The following is a 22,266-nucleotide window of genomic DNA, read 5'->3' on the forward strand; positions in this document are numbered from 1 at the left end:
ATACAAAGTTTTGTGGTCATGAATGTGAGACGTCTTACATTCGTGTCTGTGCTTATAGACACACTAATGGACTATCCCCGATAAGTGGTGAAGGATGATCGGAAGCCTATCACATCTGGTTAAAGGGAACCTGTCACCTGAATTTGGCGGGACCAGTTTTTGGTCATATGGCCGGAGTTTTCGGGGGTTTGATTCACAAGGCAATCTTGCCTTGCGCAGGCGTGTACTAAGGAGGACATAGAATGAACTTCAATCCAATATTGCAGCCAGCATGCAGCCAGCGGGTAAGGAAAGGGTGAATCAAACTCCCGAAAACTCCGCCCATATGACCGAAAACCGGTCCCGCCAAATTCAGGTGACAGGTTCCCTTTAATTAAGATGTGTCCATAGTAAAAAAAAAACAGAGAGAAATCCAGCTCACGTGAACGGTTGTTGGCAGACAGAAGCCTAGAATCGTGTGGCCACATGTGGAAGTAGCAAAGAAAAGGAGGAAATCCAGCTTCTTAGATGAAAAAAAGTTTGCAGTTTATTTCAAAAATGTACATAGATCATTTGAATATTTACTATGTTTGGCAAGATGAAATTCCAGAGCTTCAAGTGCTATATTTTGTGGGATGGAAGTATATGGTGAAGCTACATCACAACTAAGCCAAGAAAGTTCATCTATCCTGACAATGTTTGCAAATTGGTTCAATATATCACGGAGTCCTTTAAAAAAGCCAGGAGTTTCTTGTGACAGGTTGGAGAAGTGAATCTAGCCACTCACTGAGGCGCTCTGAAATAGAACCGATGCCCAAAATAATAAAGTCTCATTGGTGGTGAATTTGTTTCCTTGTGTACTTTGGGGAGATCGTGTATTATTGAGGTAATGGGGTGATCAATTGTAAGATAATCCCTCTGTGTAGGAGTAAGAACTCCCAAAGAAACGCCATACTGAATTATTTTATGTCTTCCTGGATCTTAACAATAGGATCATGCATTGATTTCTGATAGATGGAATCATCCTCCATCATGAGTTTAATTTGGGAGACATAACATAGGCATTGGTATCCATTACCACAACCATACCTCCTTTATCTGCCATTCTTATAGTAATGTCTGATTCTTTTAAATCCTGCCTGTATATATAAGCAGCTGGGCTGTATGTATGTGATGGGCTGCTGTTGGGCTGTATATATCAGAGGCTGCTGCTGTGCTGGCTGTGTATAGAATAGAGGCTGAGGGTATGTATAAAATGTATACACAACACTATACTGTAAACAGGTCCACACTATATACATACAGTATACACAGACACACTGTAATGCAGGATATAGTGTGGACCTGTATATAGAGTATGGTACTGTGTAGGACATGAGCTGCAAGAAAGATACACAGACAGACAGAGATCATACTCACCCACCGCGACACTGTGAAGTCCTGCCGTGCTCCGCGGTGGAGAATCCTCTTCTCGCGCCGACATTGTGGCTCCGCCTCCTTCCTTGAAGGTAGCTGAACAAACTCTCATCTGATCGAATCCGAGGGAGCGATCATATAGCTGAATAGGTAGCGCCTAGAAGCTTCTGTTGGATTCGGAGAAGGCTGCCGCATGCCATAAGCTAAGCATTAGGTACAGGGAGGGTACTAAGGAAGTCTGTCTAGGCTAGCCAGGTCAGTGGATGCTGACGCAGGTCAGGTGCCATGACTCTGCCGCTCTGCGCCAGCCACTGAGATGTAGGACCGTAACCAGGTCCCTACACTTTCAATAGTTTCTCTTTTGTTATATGTTCCTTATCATTAGAAACGGTTCACAGCAAATAGACATGTATTTTACGTGTTTTGAGATATTTATCCCTATATTGATGGGAGGCCCCGCTTCGTGGATGGCCCAGGGCCCGGGCTCCCCTAAATCCGGGCCTGCAGAGAAAAAAATATGCAGATCTGCATGGCCTCATTGAACAACATTGGTCCGAATGCGATCCCTTTTTTATCGGATTGCACTTGCCCAATTATACACCTGTAGTCTCGAGACACACTAGCGTTTTTAATATCAATCTGATTTTGATGCAGGAGAGTCGAACGAGTGTTAGGGTAAGTGCACAAGTTGCAGATTTGCTTGTGGAATTTTCTGTGCAGATTCTGCATCTCTTGGCAAAAAACATAGGTAAAAATTACTGATGAGCGAATATACTTGTTGCTCGAGATTTCGAGCATCTCGGGTGTCCTCCAAGTATTTTTTTAGTGCTCGGAGATTTAGTTTTCATCGCCGCAGCTGAATGATTTCTGTTAGCCAGCGTAAGTACATGTGGGGGTTGCCTGGTTGCTAGGGAATCCACACATGTAATCAAGCTGGCTAACAGATGTAAATCATTTAGCGGAGGTGAGGAAAATAAATCTCCGAGCACCAAAAAATACTCGGAGGACCCCCGAGCATGCTCGGGAAATCTCGAGTAACGAGTATATTCGCTCATCAGTAGTAAAAATCCATGCGGAGTTGATGCACTTTTTCCATGCGGATTTGTAAGCTAAATAAAGATCTATTCTATAACAAAAGAAAAAGAATTTTGAGGTAATTTCTTGTCCAACCTCTTCATTTACATACTCCATTGAAGAATAATGTTTACACACATAGATAGATAGATACAGTACAGGGTGGGCCATTTAGATGGATACACCTAAACAAAAAGGGAGTGGTTGGTGATATCAACTTCCTGTTTGTGGCACATTAGTATATGGGAGGGGAAAACTTTTCAAGATGGGTGGTGACCATGACAGCCATTTTGAAGTTGGCCATTTGGATCCAACTTTATTTTTTCCAATGCGAAGAGGGTCATGCAACATCAAACTTATTGAGAATTTAATAAGAAAAACAATGGTGTGCTTGGTGTAAACGTAACTTTATTCTTTCCTGAGTTATTTACAAGTTTCTTTGTTAACCTCTGTGACATATCAATGGCAGTAAACACATGAGGCGTGGAAAGAAATTGTGTTGATGTCTGGCAAACGCAGTACCCGGGTCATTGCAGCAGATTTCATTGCAAAACACCCTACGCAAGTAAACTGTCACCATTCCAATGTTATTTAGGTGTATCCATATAAATGTCCCACCCAAAAAAGTTTGCCTCATCACTGAACATAATGTTCTGTGTAAACTGAGGGTCCTGTTTCCATTTTTGTTTTTCCCATTCTGTAAATTCAGCGCTCCAATCTGGGTCATCCCTGTTGAGATGCTGCAGCAGCTGGATTGCAGCAGTTCGCTTTCACACATCGCCAGGACAGGATGGAGAAGACAGGATCTGAGGAGGAGAACGGGGTCTTTGCATGCAAAGTCTGGATCAGAACAGGCTATCAGTCAGCAAAAATGTTTTCTGGATTTCTGTGGAGCAGACAAGCAGACGGTCCATCCATGTGTATAAAAGACAGTGCTCTATGTACAATCCCTGGCTGCTCCACGCACAAAACAGGGTGTCCCCCATAGACCAGCACACTGCTCTCCTGAAATACTCTGTGCTACTGTCACCCTGCTCCCTCCACCATATATCTTCCAGAATCCTTGCTGCCTGCAATCCTCGGTGACTGTCTACTTGTCAGTATAACTTTGTGGTCACCAACAAAATGGCTGCTGTGTTCCTGAATGTCATCCTCTCTTATCCCTTAGCAAACACCTAGAAGGGGGGAGAGGAGTGACATCACACACGTCAGCAGACTCCGCCCATATTTACTGCAGTGCAGTAATGTGAGCTAGTTGTACTCTAGGTTATTGTCAAATTTCAGTAACTACTCCCCCTAGTGTTTAAAAGTGGAAATACCAAACCTTTTAAAAGTATTTTTCATATTTTTACTAAATTATAAACAAATGATAATATTTAAGAAAATTGAAACATTAATTCTTTACATTTTTTCAATTGCTGAAATTTTTTTTTTTTTTTTATGGCACCTTCCGTTTAACACAAAACTGCAAATAAAGATTAAAAAACAACCACAAGACGGATTTCATCAATCAAGGTATCATTTTAATTAGTATAACGGCTCCGACCTGACACTGTCTATAGGTTACTGTGCACAATCCTGCTGACAGATTCCCTTTAAGAATAAAGCAATCAAACAAAACAGAAAAACAAACAAACTTGTGAACAGCAAATTGGCATTGTGATATGATTGAAAATGAATAGAATTTTTTCCTGTGAACATAACCTCAGAGCTCATTTTAAAGAAATGTGAGATTAACTACAGTAGCCACAGAGCTATAATGCAGCTTGGGCATCAAATCTGAGATTGGGAAAGGATTTATGACCATAATATGGGTTAAGAAATACTGCTGTATTATGCTAATGTGAAATTATGTGAGATTTTGTATCTGGAAGCCGGAGTGAGTCTTAAAAAAAAATTAATTAACAAAAAAAAGTCAAAGTTATCAATATAAAAACAGAAAAGCACCTGAGTTGAAAGAATAGTGCAAAAAAACAAAACAAAACAATAAAATGTTTTCAGATAACTACAGCATTTGATATAACATCATAATCTTCTGGACCAAAATGTGAAATCTTTATCAGAACCCTCCTACCTACGTGTCATTTATAAAGAAAAGGTGACTACTTTATGTGACTGATTGTAGTTCCATTTTGAGGCCCGCTTTTTTTTTTCTCAGCATTTTTTCTTCTAAAATTAAAAAACAAAACATTTTTATGCATTCATTTTTTGGCTCCTTTGTTTATGCGCTTTTTTTTATCCTTTGTGAAAAAAAAAAAACACCAAGGGGCCCGAAAAAAAACCCTCAAAAAAGGGTGGAAAAGCCAGAAGCAAATACTACAAAAACGGTTTTAAACCACCCATAAGGCAAGATGGCCTAATATAAAGTATCAGTATTGTGTGAGATTTATAGTAGTATTAGTGCACTTAAAAATGTAAAAAAAAAAATTTAAATAAAATTAGCCATCATACACAGAGATAAACATCAGGACTATTTAATACATTCAGTTCTTCTACCACAAGGCACACATTGAATATAGATAATGCTCAGTGCAAAACAAGTACTTGTTATACATATTAGACAAATCCTTCATGTTTACGACCATTACTCCTGACCAGGCTTATACATAGCGACATGTATTAAGCAGTTTTCTGCCACTCAAGCATCCAAAACCATAAATAACAAAAATAACTAAGACTATGCCATTTTGCGCCACATCAAAGGTTTTGAAAAGTTGCAAAATTTTGGCACAACTCGAGACTGCGCTAAAATTTAGCTACTTTTGGTGTTCATATGCCATTTTTACCAATCTCTGACAAAGTGGACTGAGATTGGGCGATAAGGGTTCGTGGTGACCGCTGCTCATCAAATTCATGATATGATTTGCATGCACCTGTCCACATATCCTGAGATGACAGTTATGACTGCTGCAACTAAACAGTGGCCACTGAATAGCTGCAGCCTTCACTATTCCATCAGCATCAACATTGCTGGAATACAGCAGGTCCCAGAGGTAGGTGCTTTTTTATTTTATTTCATCTGTTGGCACTTTAGCAGTTAAAGGGACACTATCACCTGAATTTGGAGGGAACAATCTTCAGCCATGGAGGCGGGGTTTTGGGGTTTTTGATTCACCCTTTCCTTACCCGCTGGCTGCATGCTGGCTGCAATATTGGATTGAAGTTCATTCTCTGTCCTCCATAGTACATGCCTGCACAAGCCAATCTTGCCTTGCGCAGGCGTGTACTATGGAGGACAGAGAATGAACTTCAATCCAATATTGCAGCCAGCATGCAGCCAACGGGTAAGGAAAGGGTGAATCAAAAACCCCGCCTCCATGGCTGAAGATTGTTCCCTCCAAATTCAGGTGACAGTGTCCCTTTAAGAAGGGATTGTCCAGCACTTTAACTTTCTGCGTAGTGATACCTTTCTTGTGTGTTAGTTTCAGAATGGCTACATCTGTATACCCACATATTAAACTAGTAAAATGAAATGATCCATATTGCCCATATACTGCGGCCAAGAAGCCACGCACAGTCCTTCTAAAAGGACAAGCAGAATAGAAGAATGCACATTTAATCTGGGAAATAAACCCAAAAAGCAAATGAATGATTCATGTGATCATTAAGACATCAGATAACCGTAATCACAGTGCTGTCATACATTAATACTGTAAAACCTCCCAGAAAAAAAAAAAAGAACATTAATGTTGTCCACCACTAGGAGAACACCATTTAATACCCCACGCTTGGCCCCAATAAAATAGAAAAACCTATACTCCTCTCTTGGCGCCGTTCCCACAGTGTTGACATCCACGTTCCCAAGGCTCTCGTGCTGCTGTTCTGACACATGAGCCTGGCGCCCACTCAGCGCTGGCGTCACTGGCCCGGCCTTCAGACAAATTGAACATGAAGAGGAAGTCAGTGCTGCAGCTTCTCTCTCACTTCCTCTTGATATTCGATTTGTCCAAAGGCAGAGATGGAGACGCCAGTGGTGTTTGGGTGCCGAACTCACGTCTAATAACAACCGCACAGGAGTCCTGGAAACGCGAGTGCCAACACCGCTGGAACATGCTGGAGATGAATATAACTTTTTTTTATTTTATCGGCACCAATCATTTAGATCAAGAAGGGGTTGTCCTACTGGTGGACAACCCCTTTAACAGACTAGATTTTTCTGAATTGGAACCATAAAGAACTACTGCAGCATTTTATTTCTTTTAAAATTTCAGTGCTGTAGTGGTTCCACTAATGTAAGTTCCCTGACCCTAGTATTATACTTACAAGCTGCTGTCTTCAGCTCTTCCAGATATCACTCCGGTCCCAATCTGCCATCTTGGGATCTCAACTTCTGACTGACCAAAAGTCAGTGGTAACTGTCACAACAAGGAAAATTGAAAAAATTGGAGTCCGGCTCAATAGAAAATATAGTGCATACAAAAGAAAACTTTTACATGGTTGACATGACCCAGTCGATGCGTTTTGACTGCACTAGACAGTCTTACTCAAGAAACGCATCGACTGGGTCATGTCGACCATGTAAATTTTTCTTTTGTATGCACTTTTTTTCTTTTGAAAAAGAAAAGGAAAATCCAGTCCTGTTGAGCCGGACAATTTTTTCTATTTTCCTTGATGTGAGGCCAAGGCGAGGCCGGTGTCTGAGCCCCAGGTGGATGAGCATAGAGTAACTGGGTGAGCTGGAATCAAGTTTCTGTAACTGTCACAAGCTTTAAGTGTAAGTCTATGAGACCATTGTTCTGGCCTCGTTCTAGTTCTTATAGGCTTACATTGAGTCGTGACCTCCGGATCACCCAACAAACACTGGAGCTATCCGTCAGGTCATAACCTGCAGGAGACAACCAGAGCGGCGCCGATAACAGCTGGAGCCTGCGAATGTCGAGTATAATGCTAGGGGCAGGGAACTTAGATTAGTGACACCACTCCAGAGGTAAAATAAAATTTTGGCGTGATGCTCTAACGCTTTTATATGCAATATAGATTTTTTTTCCTAATGGACCAACCCTATGGAGGAGTGTATATTACTGCAATATTAGAGGTGGTCATCTTAAAGAGGTTTCAAAATCTACTTTTATGATGGCACAATATTATGTACCTAATGTAGAGTTCTATAGTGTAATAGCAGTTGTATAGTTATGTGTAGTAAATCCACTTTGATATACCCTATGACGGTACGTTCACATTGATTCTTTTTGCGGAGTTTTTGAAGCGAAGATGCTAAGATTTTAAAAAGTTTTGAGTAGAATTTCATGCTCCGTTTCTACAACAAAAATGCCCCCCCAAAAAAATTCAGTGTGAACATACATACCATCGGCGAATATAAAAGTGGGCATGCTCTGGTAACGATACAAATCTGTTTATTAGGGTGCAGAACAGTTAAGGTCTCTGGAGGACCTGTCCTGCACTAAAGACCATCTATTGGTTTAAAATCGGCGCTGTGAAAGGTTTCATTTATCCTCTGGTGGCGCTGCAGGCAAATTGAACACTTATGACCAGATTTCCCCACTGATTAAAATGGATCGCTGGGAATTCCTTCATATGGACAAACATCTCATGGTCAATAAATCGTCTTAACAAGTAGAGAGTGGCTAAACAGAAAACCCTTTTAAAAGACCTTTCTTTTTAAAAATCTGTAAATAAAAACAATGTACCCAATCTCTGAATTGTCTCATTCTTGTCAGTCAATACCTTTTCATGAGTTAATACTGAATTTCCCAAGAATTCACTGAAAATAAGGATCCAAGCTGGATATTGGCACATAGCTGTGACATTCTCCTATAGTCTACATATTACTTTACAGTGAACTAGTCGTTAGTGTTATAAATAACGAGGTAGAAATTCACATTTCCTGGCTACGCTTCTCCGTGACATTACTAATAGTTACATTCAGATGGCTGCAAATATGGATACAATGGACACTGTAGACCTGACTTCTATAAAACATTACTTTGTTTCTGTAGAGAGATTGCTTTTAGTAGGACTCCTTGTTTAATGCCAAAGTTATGAGTAGTCTTGTAATCTAATGTCAGGGCACCCCACAATTGTGGAGAATGTAAAAAATAAAGTCACAAAGATAAAATATGTTTCAAGCATCAAGTCCAACGTTTGCCTCTTCAGAAACCACTGCGCTGTTTGATTTGCAGTGACGGGAATACTTCAGTCGTAGAAAGTCGCCCATTTCATCCAGTGCATCCAGAACCTGGAGAGAGTAAAAAGCTTAAGAGTTAACAGTACTTACAAATACTAAATTAGACATGACACATCCATCATTGTCTGCAAACTTTGCGCTAATTTCCAGTTTTCAAGCTTCAGTGAGACTATGTGCACACAATTGGCCCAATTCATCAAACTTACACCAGAATTCTGGAGTAAAAAGTAGCGGGAAAGGTGCAAAATGTTGGCACAATTCAACGCTACAATTTTGTGACTTATGGCATTTTTGCCTAACCCTGATAAAGTGGTTGGATATGAAGTGGGAAGCAAATGTGGCAGCCCCTGCTCATCCAATTCATAACAGGGGTGTTCTAACTGGAGTAAAATTTGGAGTGAGGTTCACATAGAGGTATATGCCACTTGTGCCTCAATGAATAAGGAGCATCTGATTCCAGCACGCCACTTCATCAAGACCGGTGTGAAAATGCTGGTCTTGATTAATCAGGACCAATGTAATTTTTTCTAACCAGAATCCTCATGAAAAAGTACAGCATAAGCTCTCCATAAAATGAACATAAAACGCACAGCAATGTCAAAACCGACATTGCTGTGCACTACTGATGAGCGAACATGCTCGGATAAAGCCTTATGTGTTATTTGAGCATCTGGTCATGCTTGTATATTATGTTCGAGTTTCTGCAACTGCATGATTTGTGGCCGTTCGGGAATCCCCACATGTGTTGAGGCTGTCTAACAGCCATAAATTATGCAGCCGCAGGGACTCAAACATAACATACGAGCACTCCCAGATGCTCGGATAAGACGTTCTCTCATCAATACTGTGCACATGTTCAGTCTTATGTCTCTACTTTTAACTGCTTCAAAATTCGGAACCAGAGTCACCGGCAATGTTGCTTCAGGAACACGACCACTAAGTTTTCTTGAAATGGCTTTGCCTGGGAAAACTCGGCGACTGTGCCATGGTTTAAAAGATGCCACGTGCACAAAAGCATCACAGAGGAATACTTTGGGTTTCTTACACTTAAACCCGTCTTGCTACAAAACGTCTCGATTTAAACAGCGTGGACCTTCCCACATGAAGTAGTTGTATCATTGCGAGATGGAATTATTTATGGCCTTCATTCTGCTGCACTTATATTAAGACTAACACAAGAAAAAATGAAGTATAGCAACTCACAACATCAATAAAAATTATAAGTTTATTCAGACGCTAAAAAGAACAAAGGGTAATCCAACAATATAGAGATATAATCATAGAGTTATTCGAATATAAGGACAAGGTGCACCAAAAGGTACTCAATATCACATCATGGAGGGGAGGAGGATATGAGTTCTGACAAAAATAGTGAGTCCCTGTAGTCACTCATAATAACATGACATAAAGTGCCAGTGCTTAATACTAACTAGGGCACTACAAGGACCTAATACTGCAGGAATATGTCAGGGAAATGTTCCACGGTCCAATGACCCGCAATCTCATCCATACAGCAAGGAGTATTACTCTCATAGTAAAGTCTTACCCTTCTCCTTCTCCATTAATGCTGACATGCCCCTACGCGCGTTTCGCCCACGGCTTCCTCGGGGGGCCTGCATGGTGTATATCTCCGACATCCTGTCTTTATAGTCCTCGACGTTGCCAATCAGCGGCGCATGTCTGACACCGGGCGCTGCATGCCGCATCACTCCGAGCGCCAACATGGCGGTGCGGGTCACCGGGAATTCCCGGATGACGTCACTGACCCGCACGCGTCATTATCAGGCACCGGAAGTGATGCCACGGCCATTGTCTGCGTCAGAGACATACGCACTAGCAGCGCAATGACCTCTAATATATCTGGTAACAACATTATGATCCAGAGAAACAAAGTCCCCGGGTGTGTCACGTGATCCATATCTTATCGACCAGTCACCACATGTGCCATTAAACAGGTAGTGTAGCGAATTATAATACAACAATACAAATACCAAATATAAAAAGAGAGTACAGCATATGTGCCCATTTATCAGTGGTATATATAAAATTAATTATTTACAACAAATTAATCAAGTGCATAATATAAATTCGATCATATATCAAATATTAAATCCACTAGACCATAATTACAACACCCATTAAATATATATAATATACAATTAATCATAATACAAAAAATATATAGAATAATATAAAGTGGCATGGTGCAAATTTGAAGATTTGGTCCCATCCATTAGTGTTACTCCAGGCAATAAAATTTGAAGATCCACATCCCGGCTGAGTTCATTCAGAGGACTATATACATATTATATCAAGAGTTCTTATAGAAATTACATCACTAAATAAATACAAAAAGACAAGAAAAAAAGGAGTTAAAATCAGAATGAAAAAAATAATAAAAATGTGAAATAGAGAACGACTGTCCATCCAGAGATGACAAAGAACTACAAGAATGACGAAAAATTCAGTTGCTCATTAAGTTCCAAAGGGACCATTGTATCCAAATTCACTATCCAACAACACTCTTTTTGCATTAGGATCCGTAGTGCATCTCCACCTCTAATCCCCATATGAACACAATCAATTCCCCAGAATTTCAATTCTTTCGAATTACATTTATGTTTGAGTTTGAAATGTCTGGGGATTGTTTTTAGGGACTCCACGTCGTCCACATCACGAGCGGCCTCTATGTCTCACGTGTTCGCGGGTTCTGACCCGTACCTCACGTGATGTGAGTCCTATATAAATCAGACCACATCTGCACTTGGCATAGTATATGACATGCGTAGTTGTGCACGTAATACATTCCCTGATATTTAATGTCTTGAGGACGTTCGATGGTGTGAAGGACGTGGACCTGGTGTGATTCTTGCATGCCAGGCAGCCACCACAAGGAAAGAAACCCTTTCTACTACCACTACTACCAAAAGGGGAAAGGGTTTAGAAATATAGTGGCTTGCCACAAGGGTATCCCTAAGATTCCTACCTCTACAAGCTGTCATGAGAGGTGCTGGGGAGAGGTGTTTATTCAAAATTGGGTTTGTCAACAGAACTGACCAATGTTTCTTCAGAATGGTTCTCATCAGGTCCCAATGTTGGTTATATGTAGAAATAAATCGTACGCCTGTGTCTTTCTCCTTTTTCTTTCTAGAGCTACCCCCCTGTGGAGCTAGAAGATCTATTCTTTTAGTATACTTGGCTCTCACATAGCCTTTCTTAATGCTCCTGTTGCTGTACCCCCGCTCTCAACCTCTGCCCAAGGTCTCTGGCCTGTCCCTCAAATAGTGTATCCGAGGTGCATATTCTCCGTGCCCGAAGAAATTGGCCGGTTGGAATGGCATTGATCGTGGAGCTCAGATGTGCAGAAGATGCATGAAGTAATGCGTTTACAGCTGTCTCCTTACGATACATATCAGTGTGTATCGACCCATCATCCTGCACTCTCAGCTCCACGTCAAGAAAAGACACCACTCTTTGGTCCCAAGTGTAAGGGAGTCTGATGTTGGATTCGTTGCGATTCAAACCCACCATAAATGCTTCTAAATCTGTAGCAGATCCCTGCCAGATGAATAAGATATCATCTATAAATCGAAACCATCCAAGGACCTGGGGAGCGGCCTGTGCACCATCCAACTGCAAACCTCTCTCCCAATATCCGAGAAATAGGTTTGCGTAGGAGGGCGCACACGCCGCTCCCATAGCGGTACCCCCGTTTTTGTAGAAAAAAAAACGGTCCTTGAATGTAAAAAAATTATGGGTGAGAATGAATCACAACAAATCCAACACCAGTTCCCTCACATCTGCATCCAAGTTACTAGTCTCCAAGAAGAATTGAGATACTTGTAGACCATCCTCATGCTGGATACTAGTATAAAGGAACTTGACGTCCGCCACCACAAGAAATGCATCAGTGTCCAGGGACAGGCCATCTAGTCGCCTTAGGACGTCCGTAGTGTCCCTGACACAGGAGGGCAGTGTTTCTACCTGAGGGTGTAAGTAATGTTCATCGAGTCCCTTTGTTGGATTTGTTGCGATTCATTCTCACCCATAACTTTTTTACATTCAAGGACCGGTTCTTTCTACAAAAATGGGGTACCGCTATGGGAGCGGCGTGAGCGACGTCCTACGCAAACCTCTTTCTCGGATATTGGGAGAGAGGTTTGCTGTTGGATGGTGCACAGGCCGCTCCCCAGGTCCTTGGATGGTTTCGATTTATAGATGATATCTTATTCATCTGGCAGGGATCTGCTACAGATTTAGAAGCATTTATGATGGGTTTGAATCGCAACAAATCCAACATCAGACTCACTTGCACTTATGACCAAAGAGTGGTGTCTTTTCTTGATGTGGAGCTGAGAGTGCCGGATGATGGGTCGATACACACTGATATGTATCGTAAGGAGGCATCTGTAAACGCATTACTACATGCATCTTCTGCACATCAGAGCTCCACGATCAATGCCATTCCAACCGCCCAATTTCTTCTGGCACGGAAAATATGCACCTCGGATACACTATTTGAGGGACAGGCCAGAGACCTTGGGCAGAGGTTTAGAGAGAGGGGGTACAGCAACAGTAGCATTAAGAAAGGCTATGTGAGAGCCAAGTATACTAAAAGAATAGATCTTCTAGCTCCACAGGGGGGTAGCTCTAGAAAGAAAAAAAAGAGAAAGACACAGGCGTACGATTTATTTCTAGATATAACCAACAATGGGACCTGATGAGGACGATTCTGAAGAAACATTGGTCGGTTCTGTTGACCGACCCAATTTTGAGTAAACACCTCTCCCCAGCACCTCTCTTGACAACTCGTAGAGGTAGGAATCTTAGGGATACCCTTGTGGCAAGCCACTATATTTCTAAACCCTTTCCCCTTTTGGTAGTAGTGGTAGTAGAAAGGGTTTCTTTCCTTGTGGTGGCTGCCTGGCATGCAAGAATCACACCAGGTCCACGTCCTTCACATCATCGAACGGCCTCAAGACATTTGATATCAGGGAATGTATTATGTGCACAACTACGCATGTCATATACTATGCCATGTGCAGTTGTGGTCTGATTTATATAGGACTCACATCACGTGAGGTACGGGTCAGAACCCGCGAACACGTGAGACATAGAGGCCGCTCGTGATGTGGACGACGTGGAGTCCCTAAAAACAATCCCCAGACATTTCAAACTCAAACATAAATGTAATTCGAAAGAATTGAAAGTCTGGGGAATTGATTGTGTTCATATGGGGATTAGAGGAGGAGATGCTCTACAGATCCTAATGCAAAAAGTGTCGTTGGATAGTGAATTTGGATACAATGGTCCCTTTGGGACTTAATGAGCAACTGAATTTTTCGTCATTCTTGTAGTTCTTTGTCATATCTGGATGGACAATCATTGTTCTCTATTTCACATTTTTATTATTTTTTCATTCTGATTTTAACTCCTTTTTTTCTTGTCTTTTTGTATTTATTTAGTGATGTAATTTCTATAAGAACTCTTGATATAATATGTATATAGTCCTCTGAATGAACTCAGCCGGGATGTGGATCTTCAAATTCTATTGCCTGGAGTAACACTAATGGATGGGACCTAATCTTCAAATTTGCACCATGCCACTTTATATTATTCTATATATTTTTTGTATTATAATTAATTGTATGTTATATATATTTAATGGGTGTGGTAATTATGGTCTAGTAGATTTAATATTTGATATATGATCGACTTTATATTATGCACTTGATTAATTTGTTGTAAATAATTAATTTGATATATACCACTGATAAATGGGCACATGCTGTACTCTCTTTTTATATTTTTATAATTGGTATTTGTATTGTTGTATTATAATTGTGATCACTACACTACCTGTTTAATGGCACATGTGGTGACTGGTCGATAAGATATGGATCACGTGACACACCCGGGGACTTTGTTTCTCTGGATCATAGCGTTGTTACCAGATATATTAGAGGTCATTGCGCTGCTAGTGCGCATGTCTCTGACGCAGGCAATGGCCGCGGCATCACTTCCGGTGCCTGATAATGACGCGTGCGGGTCAGTGACGTCATCCGGGAATTTCCGTGACCCGCACAGCCATGTTGGCGCTTGGAGTGATGCGGCGCCCGGTGTCACAGACATGCGCCGCTGATTGGCAACGTCGAGGACTATAAAGACAGGATGTTGGGGATAGATACACCATGCGGGCCCCCCCGAGGAAGCCGTGGGCGAAACGCGCGTAGAGGCGTGTGTCAGCATTAATGGAGAAGGAGAAGGGCAAGACTTTACTATGAGAGTAATACTACTTGCTGTATGGATGAGAGTGTGCAGTATTAGGTCCTTGTAGTGCCCTAGTTAGTATTAAGCACTGGCACTTTATGTCATGTTATTATAATGAGTGACTACAGGGACTCACTATTTTTGTCAGAACTCATATCCTCCTCCCCTCCATGATGTGATATTGAGTACCTTTTGGTGCACCTTGTCCTAATATTCAAATAACTCTGTATGAATATATCTCTATATTGCTGGATTACACTTTGTTCTTTTTAGTGTCTCAATAAACTTATAATTTTTATTGATGTTGTGAGTTGCTATACTTCATTTTTTTCTTGTGTTTGGCTATATAATAGGAAGTATCTCAGGGTACAATTCAAAATAGTTCTGTCATTTTTGACAAGACTAATTTAGGATTATGGTCTCTGGAGTTGAGTTTGCTTCTACTTATATTAAGACTGTTCGCCATTCATGACCATTACTACAACTTTGTGTTATTTGATATTGAAATTACAAGACTCGCTGCAGAAGTGTGGCGTTTGCTCAACTGCAGAACATGCACCACCCTTCAGGCCACAGTCAGGCTACTGTATACAAGAGGGATGGTTTTATTATGCAAATAGTCATTTAATGTATCAAGATCTCCTTTAAATTACCTTCCACATTTCTATTTTTCTGAAATATAGAATATACAGTTTCATCTGTTTCATTTAACATAAAAGAAAAAAAAAAAAAAATCACAAAAAACCCACAGATAAAAGTAAACCAAAATGCTACACTGAAGGAATTTCCTCCTTCAGATGACTGGAAATGAAGCTATTGACCCAGGGACCGGAGTGTATACCTAGTCATTGGGTCACATGCAGTAGCTTAGCTACAAGGGGGGGGGAGGGGGCAGAGGAGGCCATCACTCTAGGCCCTGAGTTCCGAGTGGGCCGACCTGGAGCTACGCTAATGTAACTATCGGTCTCCCTGCACGGCCGCTATAGGGTCCCTGAGTGGGCCCCCCGTCATCGCAAGCTTAACTGTATCGGCTGCATGCCAATACAGCTGACTTCAGTGACGAGAGAAGGAGTGTTACGCTCCCTCTCCCATCATCCCCCGCTCAGCGTCTGATGTCACCGACGCCGACACTGACAGGGGGTCACAATGACATAACTGCTCGGCACCTGCGGTCCGGAGATGTGCGGGCGCTCAGAGCAGCGGAGGAACGAGGAGAAAGAGGTGAGTATTGTATTTATTTTTTATGGGGGTGCATTGTAGTATAGAGTCTGCCTATGGGGTTGCATTATATTAGAGGCTGCATTACACTATACAGGCTGCCTATGGGAGTGCATTATACTATAGAGTCTGCCTATGGCTGTGCATTATATTAGGGGCTGCATTATACTATACAGGCTGCCTATGGGGGTGCATTATATTATGGGCTGCATTATACTATAGAGTCTGCCTATGGTGGTGCATTATACTATAGAGTCTGCCTATGGTGATGCATTACATTAAGGGCTGCATAATACTATAGAATCTGCCTATGGGGAGTGCATTATACTAAGAAGGAGGTGCTGGTGCTAGTAGGACAGGATAACATATGAAAGGTAACCAGAACTTTTTCTGATGCCGCCGGTCTCTAAACCAATGGTCTTAGTATGTGTTAGAAGCACATTAGCAATGCTGCATTCATTAGCCACAGAAAAGCTAGGACACCTGTGCTAAGCATGATGTGCTTCCCTATTACTGTACTTCCCATCTGCGTTATGAATACACCATTATGTATGTATGTATATCGCTGGCCTAAGGTTAGGCGCAGACTCTACCACATTGCCTTTATCTCCTATCCAGTAGTAATAATATGGCAATTCCATTTGATCAGAGAAAGGTTTGATTGGTCGCTAAAGGCAATATGTCAGTAGGTTTTTGCTACCTCATCTGAAAGCAGCATAATATAGTGACAGAGACCCCAATTCCAGTGATGTGTCACTTAGTTTACTGGGTGCCGCAGTTGTGACACACAGTTTATTCTGCTGTAGATGCATGAGAGCTGAGAAACCTCACCCCACTCAGACCTCTGATTAGCAGTTTTCTATATACACTGTATATCGTTAGTAAGCTGCTAATCAGTGCTGGGGGCGTGGTTAAACCGGAAGCACGCCAGTAGCTGGACCAGTAGGCATGCTGGCAGCTAGTCCAGCCAACCATTTATATCTTACGTACAATATCCAGCATCTTCTTTGTGTGTGAAGCTGAAATGCAAAACCTCGCTCTTGCTTCTGTGATAGGAGTTGCTGGGAATCCGACGACAACAACACCAATTTTTTTCTCCAGCATGTGTCGTGCAAAAGCCCTGTGGATTTAAGGGGAACAAAACAAAAAAAAAGTTTAATTTTCCTATTGTGTCAAAATACAGTATACGCAATGCCACATTTAAAATTTACCAAAACAATCCCTAAGAAAAGTGTTTGTGACTACTTTTGTAAGAAAAAAAAAGAAGAAAAGGCGTTTGCTTTTAAAGGGATGTTCTTATTTTTTTTCTAGTGCACTGCTCCTCTACCTCGTGACTTCCTTGTTTCCAGGGAACGATGACACAAGCAAAAGGCAGGCTTTCCTCCATAACATCCACCGCTCTTAAGTTGTTGTAAGCGTGCTTGGATCTTGGGATAAGCGAGCTTCAGATCTGTGCCTGTAAGCTGCATAACAAAACACATGCAAGTGCTCTCTGTCTAGGAAACCGATCACCTCTGAGGTGGCCGCTGCCAGTAACCTTGGCAACAAGCTGTATACTATAGAATTAAAAAATCCCTCCACTCGAGGCCAGAGAGGATTTTTAATAAGAGCTCCAATACAAACTTGCTTGTTTTTAACGATTTAGTAGGATTAAATGAAGCAACCCCTTTAATGATACTTTGCTAATAATAGACAAGTCCTTTAGAAAACAATGATGAAAGGTGCAATGGCAAAAGAAACGCGACGGGATTGTGGCAACCCAACGTTCATTATCATACATACCCTACTTTTCCCGGCATGTACAAGAGAACAGGGACCACCGGAGAATCTTCATTGCCGTATATTATGAATCCCAAGTCATGTAATTTCTTCCTAAAGTATCTGGTGTTCTCCATGAGTTGTTGCACTCTTTGCTGGCCTAAAGAAGATGAAGTAACAAATACAATATTCTAAGTGCTGGTAGCAATAACAAGTAAAATTTACTTGGCAACTTGAATAGTTTTTTCCTTTAAAATTGGGATTGAATTACTTTTTCACAACTCTTGTTACAGACTCGCCCCAGCCCCTGGCCCTGAATGTGTGTCTCTATACCGGGCAGAGTCTGACGATGCAGCTTTCTAGCTTCTGGACAAAACAAACACAGGAAAGAGCGACTTTGCAAGAGGTTTGTGCAGCTCCCAGGGACTCTTGTGAACTCTTTTAGGAGCCCTGGTGGTCTCCCCAGTTTCTGGGCGCCTCGGAGACATTCTGAGAAAGTTGGCAAGTCTGCAGAAGAAATCTGCACTATTAATTCAAAATATATGCTACTCCACATTGTAAGTCTACATAAGGCAACATGCCCACGATCAGGAATAGCAGCGGTTTTTTCGATGCAGAGTATTTTTGCTGCCTGCTACATTACAAGCACAGTGGATGGGATTCATAGAAATCCTATTCCCACTGTGCTATTTAATGCTACATAAACTGATCCGCGGTGTGGGTTTCGGAGCCGCAGCATGTCAATTTCTGTAGCAGACACGCTTAGTCTCCAATGCGTATTCTCAGCAATAGAATACCACATGTACCCAAAACACAAGTGCGGTAAATTAGAACGCAGCATTTTGGATGCAACAAAAATACGCTGTGTCCAGAACGCTACTATTCCTGATCATGAGCATGTAGTGTTGCGTTTTCACTAGTTTGTGGTTTAGAAGCTGCTTTTTATATATTGAAAGTTAAAAGTGCATTTGGGAACCCAGTTACAAAGCCAACAGTTGAGTAGCTCCCAGCAAAACAAAGGATTTGCCATGTAGAAATTCAACATGCTTAGTCCTAGTCTCCCCTGACATCTATCTATAGCGAACAGTCCAGCAGTCCAAAGTAAAGGTGGGCAGCAATTCACAACCTAAAGACACATGACCAGCTTCAGAAACCTGTTGTGGATTCTGTTTTTGGGCTCCCTCTGGTGGTTACAGATGGTACTGGGTGACTTGTGTTCTCTGCGGTCTCTGGTGTCCACCTGTTCTATCAGGATATGGGAGTTTCCTATTTAACCTGGCTTTCTTGTCATTTCCTCGCCGGCGATCAATGTAATCAGTGTGTCTTGTTACCTCTGCTTCCCGCTTCTGTAATCTTCAGGACAAGCTAAGTTTTTGATTTTCCTGTTCCACGTTTTGCTTTATTTTTGTTTTAGTCCAGCTTGCAGTTATGTGATTCCTTGTTGCTGGTTGCTCTAGTGGGCTGATATTACTCCTCATGTTCCATGAGTTGGCACATGAGTTCAGGTAATTTCAGGATGGTTTTTTGTAGGGTTTTTCGCTGACCGCGCAGTTCACTTTTGTATCCTCTGCTATCTAGTTTTAGCGGGCCTCATTTTGCTGAATCTGTTTTCATTACTACGTATGTGCTTTCCTCTCATTTCACCGTCATTACATGTGGGGGGCTGCTATTTCTGTGGGGTGTTTCTCTGGAGGCAAGAGAGGTCTTTGTTTCTTCTAATAGGGGAAGCTAGTCCTTCGGCTGGCGCGAGACGTCTAGAACCATCGTAGGCACGTTCCCCGGCTACTGCTAGTGTTGTGAATTAGGTTCAGGATCGCGGTCAGCTCAGTTTCCATCACCCTAGAGCTTGTTCTGTTCTTTGTGTGCTTGTCCTTTTGTGATCCCCTGCCATTGGGATCATGACTGTATCGCCGGCCCAAAAGTGGTAATCGTATTGGCTGAAGTAGGATGAAAAGTAGTCTGAGGAAGTTTTTTTTTTTTTTTTTTCTCCCCTCAGAGTTTGCTGCCTAGCCTTAATTGCAGCCTGGCTGCGTCTTACCTCCTCTTAATCCTTGAATGGCTCTGACCTCAGCTGTTTATCATGGACGTCCAGAGTTTGGCTTCCAGCCTGAATAATCTTGCTGCTAAGGTTCAAAATATACAAGATTTTGTTGTACATGCTCCTATGTCTGAACCTAGAATTCCTATCCCAGAGTTTTTTTCTGGAGATAGATCTAGTTTTCAGAATTTTAGGAACAATTGCAAGTTGTTTCTTTCTTTGAAATCTCGCTCCTCTGGAGACCCTGCTCAGCAAGTCAAAATTGTTATATCTTTCCTGCGGGGTGACCCTCAGAATTGGGCATTTGCATTGGCACCAGGGGATCCTGCGTTGCTCAATGTGGATGCGTTTTTTCTGGCATTGGGTTTGCTCTATGAGAAACCTAACCTAGAGATTCAGGCTGAAAAAGCTTTATTGGCTCTCTCTCGGGCAAGATGAAGCAGAAATATATTGTCAGAAATTTCGGAAATGGTCGGTGCTTACTCAGTGGAATGAGTGTGCTCTGGATGCAAAATTCAGAGATGGCCTTTCTGAGGCCATTAAAGATGTTATGGTGGGGTTCCCGGCGCCTACAGGTCTGAATGAGTCTATGACTATGGCTATTCAGATTGATCGGCGTTTACGGGAGCGCAAACCTGTGCACCATTTGGCGGTGTCTTCTGAACAGGCACCTGAGACAATGCAATGTGATAGAATTCAGTCCAGAAGTGAACGGCAAAACTATAGGCGGAAAAATGGGTTGTGTTTTTATTGTGGTGATTCAGCTCATGTTAGATCAGCATGCTCTAAACGCACAAAAAAGGTTGATAAGTCTGTTGCCATTAGTACTTTACAGTCTAAGTTCATTCTGTCTGTGACTCGGATTTGTTCATTATCAGCCATTTCCGTCGATGCCTATGTGGATTCAGGCGCTGCCCTGAGTCTTATGGATTGGTCATTTGCCAACCGCTGTGGGTTTAGTCTGGAGCCTCTGGAAGTCCCTATTCCTTTGAAGGGAATTGACTACACCTTTGGCTGTGAATAAACCTCAGTACTGGACACACGTGACCATGCGTATGACTCCCGTTCATCAGGAGGTGATTCGCTTCCTGGTACTGTATAATTTACATGATGTCTTAGTGCTTGGTCTGCCATGGTTACAAACTCATAACCCAGTCTTGGACTGGAAGGCGATGTCTGTGTTAAGCTGGGGATGTCAGGGGGTTCATGATGATGCACCTCCGATTTCTATCGCTTCATCTACTCCTTCTGAGGTTCCTGTATTTTTGTCTGATTATCGGGATGTTTTTGAGGAGCCTAAGCTCAATTCGCTTCCTCCTCACAGGGATTGCGATTGTGCTATAGATTTGATTCCTGGCAGTAAATTTCCTAAAGATCGTTTGTTCAATCTGTCAGTGCCAGAGCATACTGCTATGCGGGATTATGTTAAGGAGTCCTTGGAAAAGGGACATATCCCTCCATCTTCAACTCCTTTGGGAGCAGGTTTTTTTTTCGTGGCCAAAAAAGATGGTTCCTTGAGGCCTTGTATAGATTACCGTCTTTTGAATAAGATTACGGTCAAATATCAGTATCCTTTGCCATTGTTGACTGATTTGTTCGCTCGCATTAAGGGGGCTAAATGGTTCACTAAGATTGATCTTCGGGGTGCGTATAATCTTGTGCGGATTAAGCAGGGTGATGAGTGAAAAACCGCATTTAATACGCCTGAGGGCCATTTTGAGTATTTGGTGATGCCTTTTGGACTTTCTAATGCTCCTTCTGTCTTCCAGTCCTTTATGCACGATATTTTCTGTGAATATCTGGATAAATTTATGATTGTGTATTTGGATGATGTTTTGGTTTTTTCTGATGACTGGGAGTCCCATGTTCAGCAGGTCAGGAAGGTGTTTCAGGTCCTGCGGGCCAATTCTTTGTTTGTAAAAGGTTCAAAGTGTCTCTTTGGAGTCCAGAAGATTTCTTTTTTGGGGTATATTTTTTCCCCTTCTATTGAGATGGATCCCGTCAAGGTTCAAGCTATTTGTGACTGGACGCACCCTACATCTCTTAAGAGTCTACAGAAGTTCTTGGGCTTTGCTAATTTTTATCGTCGTTTCATAACTAATTTTTCTAGTGTTGTTAAGCCTTTGACGGATCTGACTAACAAGGGTGCTGATGTTGCTGATTGGTCTCCTGCGGCTGTGGAGGCCTCTCAGGAACTTAAGCGCCGGTTTTCTTCTGCTCCTGTGTTGCGTCAGTCAGATGTTTCGCTTCCTTTTCAGGTTGAGGTTGATGCTTCTGAGATTGGAGCGGGGGCGGTTTTGTCACAGAGAAGCTCCGATTGCTCGGTGATGAAGCCATGTGCGTTCTTTTCTAGAAAGTTTTCGCCCAC

The 22,266-nt window shown here is 42.0% G+C and overlaps 1 protein-coding gene across 1 annotated transcript in view; it reads right to left on the reverse strand.

The window, feature by feature from the left end:
* Window positions 1–5,713: 5,713 nt before the first annotated feature.
* Window positions 5,714–22,266, reverse strand: part of LOC138681344 (serine palmitoyltransferase 3-like) — a 171,645-nt gene continuing 155,092 nt past the window's right edge. The window contains exons 10-12 of the mRNA XM_069768777.1: window positions 17,885–18,020; window positions 17,093–17,222; window positions 5,714–8,665 (exon numbers count right to left, since the gene is read on the reverse strand). Coding sequence (XP_069624878.1) covers window positions 8,552–8,665; window positions 17,093–17,222; window positions 17,885–18,020 — 380 coding nt within the window. The 3' untranslated portion in view covers window positions 5,714–8,551. The remainder of the gene's footprint in view (window positions 8,666–17,092; window positions 17,223–17,884; window positions 18,021–22,266) is intronic.

The sequence above is a fragment of the Ranitomeya imitator genome, chromosome 5 (assembly GCF_032444005.1).
Source record: "Ranitomeya imitator isolate aRanImi1 chromosome 5, aRanImi1.pri, whole genome shotgun sequence".
Lineage (NCBI taxonomy): Eukaryota > Metazoa > Chordata > Amphibia > Anura > Dendrobatidae > Ranitomeya > Ranitomeya imitator.